This window comes from Aegilops tauschii, chromosome 5, assembly GCF_002575655.3.
Source record: "Aegilops tauschii subsp. strangulata cultivar AL8/78 chromosome 5, Aet v6.0, whole genome shotgun sequence".
NCBI lineage: Eukaryota > Viridiplantae > Streptophyta > Magnoliopsida > Poales > Poaceae > Aegilops > Aegilops tauschii.
In genome coordinates this window covers 36,401,773-36,404,820 of record NC_053039.3, presented here as the reverse complement: position 1 = coordinate 36,404,820, position 3,048 = coordinate 36,401,773, and the positions used below count along the sequence as shown (strand labels likewise).

Genomic DNA, 3,048 nt, shown 5'->3' with positions numbered 1-3,048 from the left:
TTCTTTTATTTTGGTTCCGTAGTCGGACCTATGTGTGTATCTCTGAATGATGTATGTTTTATTTATGTATTGTGTGAAGTGGCGATTGTAAGCCAACTCTTTATCCCATTCTTGTTCATTACATGGGATTGTGTGAAGATGACCCTTCTTGCGACTAAACCACAATGCGGTTATGCCTCTAAGTCGTGCCTCGACACGTGGGAGATATAGCCGCATCGTGGGCGTTACACCCCCAAAGGGTGCGGCCAGCCCTAGATGCATCTAGGGGGGCGGCCAGAGGGGGAGAGAGGGGGGGGGCGCACCCTAGGTGGGCCTTAGGCCCATCTGAGCCTAGGGTTTCCCCCTTCCCCCTTCCCTGCGCCTTGGGCCTCTTGTGGGAGGCGCACCTGCCCACCTAGGGGCTGGTCCCTTCCCACACTTGGCCCACGCAGGCCTCCGGGGTTGGTGGCCCCTCCCGGTGGACCCCCGGAACCCTCCGGTGGTCCCGGTACATTACCGGTGACGCCCGAAACTCTTCCGGTGGCCAAAACGGGACTTCCCATATATAAATCTTTACCTCCGGACCATTCCGGAACTCCTCGTGACGTCTGGGATCTCATCCGGGACTCCGAACAACATTCGGTAACCACGTATATCTATTCCCTATAACCCTAGCGTCATCGAACCTTAAGTGTGTAGACCCTACGGGTTTGGGAACCATGCAGACATGACCGAGACGTTCTCCGGCCAATAACCAACAGCGGGATCTGGATACCCATGTTGGCTCCCACATGTTCCACCATGATCTCATCGGATGAACCACGATGTCGGGGATTCAATCAATCCCGTATACAATTCCCTTTGCCTACCGGTATAGTACTTGCCCGAGATTCGATCGTCGGTATCCCGATACCTTATTCAATCTCGTTACCGGCAAGTCTCTTTACTCGTTCCGTAACACATCATCCCGTGATCAACTCCTTGGTCACATTGTGCACATTATGATGATGTCCTACCGAGTGGGCCCAGAGATACCTCTCCGTTTACACGGAGTGACAAATCCCAGTCTCGATTCGTGCCAACCCAACAGACACTTTCGGAGATACCTATAGTGCACCTTTATAGCCACCCAGTTACGTTGTGACGTTTGGTACACCCAAAGCATTCCTACGGTATCCGGGAGTTGCACAATCTCATGGTCTAAGGAAATGATACTTGACATTAGAAAAGCTTTAGCAGACGAACTACACGATCTTGTGCTAGGCTTAGGATTGGGTCTTGTCCATCACATCATTCTCCTAATGATGTGATCCTGTTATCAACGACATCCAATGTCCATGGTCAGGAAACCGTAACCATCTATTGATCAACGAGCTAGTCAACTAGAGGCTTACTAGGGACATGGTGTTGTCTATGTATCCACACATGTATCTGTGTTTCCTATCAATACAATTTTAGCATGGATAATAAACGTTTATCATGAACAAGGAAATATAATAATAACCAATTTATTATTGCCTCTAGGGCATATTTCCAACATATACTCCTTCCTCGGAGAAACATACACAGGTGGGAGGGGAGGGACCTGCGTTTTATCCCTGATGATTAGTGCTTGCGTGCCCTCAGTCCCTCCACCAACCACAGCAGCCTCCAAAACACTTGATGTGTTCTCAACTGACGCCCTCTTATTTGGAGTTTGGGTTGTCTCCGTCAGGGTATTAGCTATAACAGGAGGGACTACCATGGTACTCCCCCTATTCTCATTCGCATTCTCTTTTGGGTATGCCTGAGATCCATCACCCGGATGTTGCTGCTGATGTTGGGCATTGAAGCGCCAACTTTGGTTTGGATTATAGGGTTCTCGGCCCCTACCACGACCTCCAGCCCCCTGTCCACCTCTACCTCATGTTCCTTGTCTTCCCCCTCCCCATTGCGGGACATAATTTCCCCTACCAGCTGGTTTGAACCGTACGTTGTCAGCAAACAGAAAATCCCCCAACTCAAAGGTAGACTCATCATGCTCCCCATCTCCACATTCCTCATGCCAATGACCAAACTCGCCACAGTTGTAGCAAAAAGTTGGTAGCTTCTCATATTTCACTTGGTACTTCCCACTTTCTTCTCCCTTCTTTGCAGTAACAAAATGTTTTATCTTAGCATTAATATCTATCTTGACTTTAACCCTCACAAATTCACCAAAGAAACCCGCCGGTAGCTTCAGTTGTACTTCTTCCACTTCTCCAATTCTAGATGCCAAACCCTTTACAGCACGCTCAATCAAGAACTTATCCGGCAAACGATGAATTTGTGCCCACACAGAGAGCTTATCTAGCTCGAAAGTATCAGGGTTTTTAAACCCGTCATATTCCTCCATGATCACAGCCTGCTCCTTGAATAACCACGGCCCTTCAACCATCGCCTTATTCCAATCACCCAGGCACCCAAACTGCGCTGTGAACAAATTAGTTTTGATCTTCCTCCATACCACCTGTTTGGCAGGGTTCCATGCCACACGCATGTCATTATACAGCGCATTAGGGCTGAAGGTCTTTGGTGTATGGACTCTGGCAATTGCTAACCACTTCGCCGGTTCTACCATATCCGGCAGCTCCTCCTCCCATATGAATTCGTCCTCTTCTTCCTCCTGTAGCGTGAGCCGGGCAAGCAATTCTTCAGCAGGTTCCTTCCCCTGCCTCCGCTGAGAGCTCCTGTTTTCCGCCATCTGCAAGAGATCCGATCTTGCCGCCGTCGTTCCTCGCCAAACCCCAACCCCCAACCAGCGCCGAGGTACGGTCACGGATCCCCTCAAACAGCCCGAGCCCCTGGCGGACAGGAGGGGCGGGGGGGTGAGAAAAGCGGCCTGAGATAGATTCCGGCGGCGGCCGCCGGAAGATGTCGAAACCCTAGGTTTTTCGCCTAGGGGAAGATAATTTTGTACTGTCTTCTTTGACTACTTGATGCCGAAACCGTAACCAACCACTTTTCAGAGTGGGAGTCTGATGTAAGTTAATTAGGCTACGTCAAACAACTTTAGCGCTAATTAGCCCCCTCTAATAGTGCGCTCAAGTA

General features: G+C 49.9%; 1 protein-coding gene across 1 annotated transcript; it reads right to left on the bottom strand.

The window, feature by feature from the left end:
* Nucleotides 1–1,882: 1,882 nt before the first annotated feature.
* Nucleotides 1,883–2,701, bottom strand: LOC109751234 (uncharacterized). Its single transcript, XM_020310127.1, has one exon. The coding sequence runs from the start codon at nt 2,699–2,701 to the stop codon at nt 1,883–1,885; it is 819 nt and encodes a 272-aa protein (XP_020165716.1).
* Between the last annotated feature and the right edge of the window lie 347 nt (nt 2,702–3,048).

What these genes read in the sequence shown, in the direction of transcription:
- LOC109751234 (XM_020310127.1), bottom strand. Translation starts at nt 2,701, where the DNA reads ATGGCGGAAAACAGGAGCTCTCAGCGGAGGCAGGGGAAGGAACCTGCT.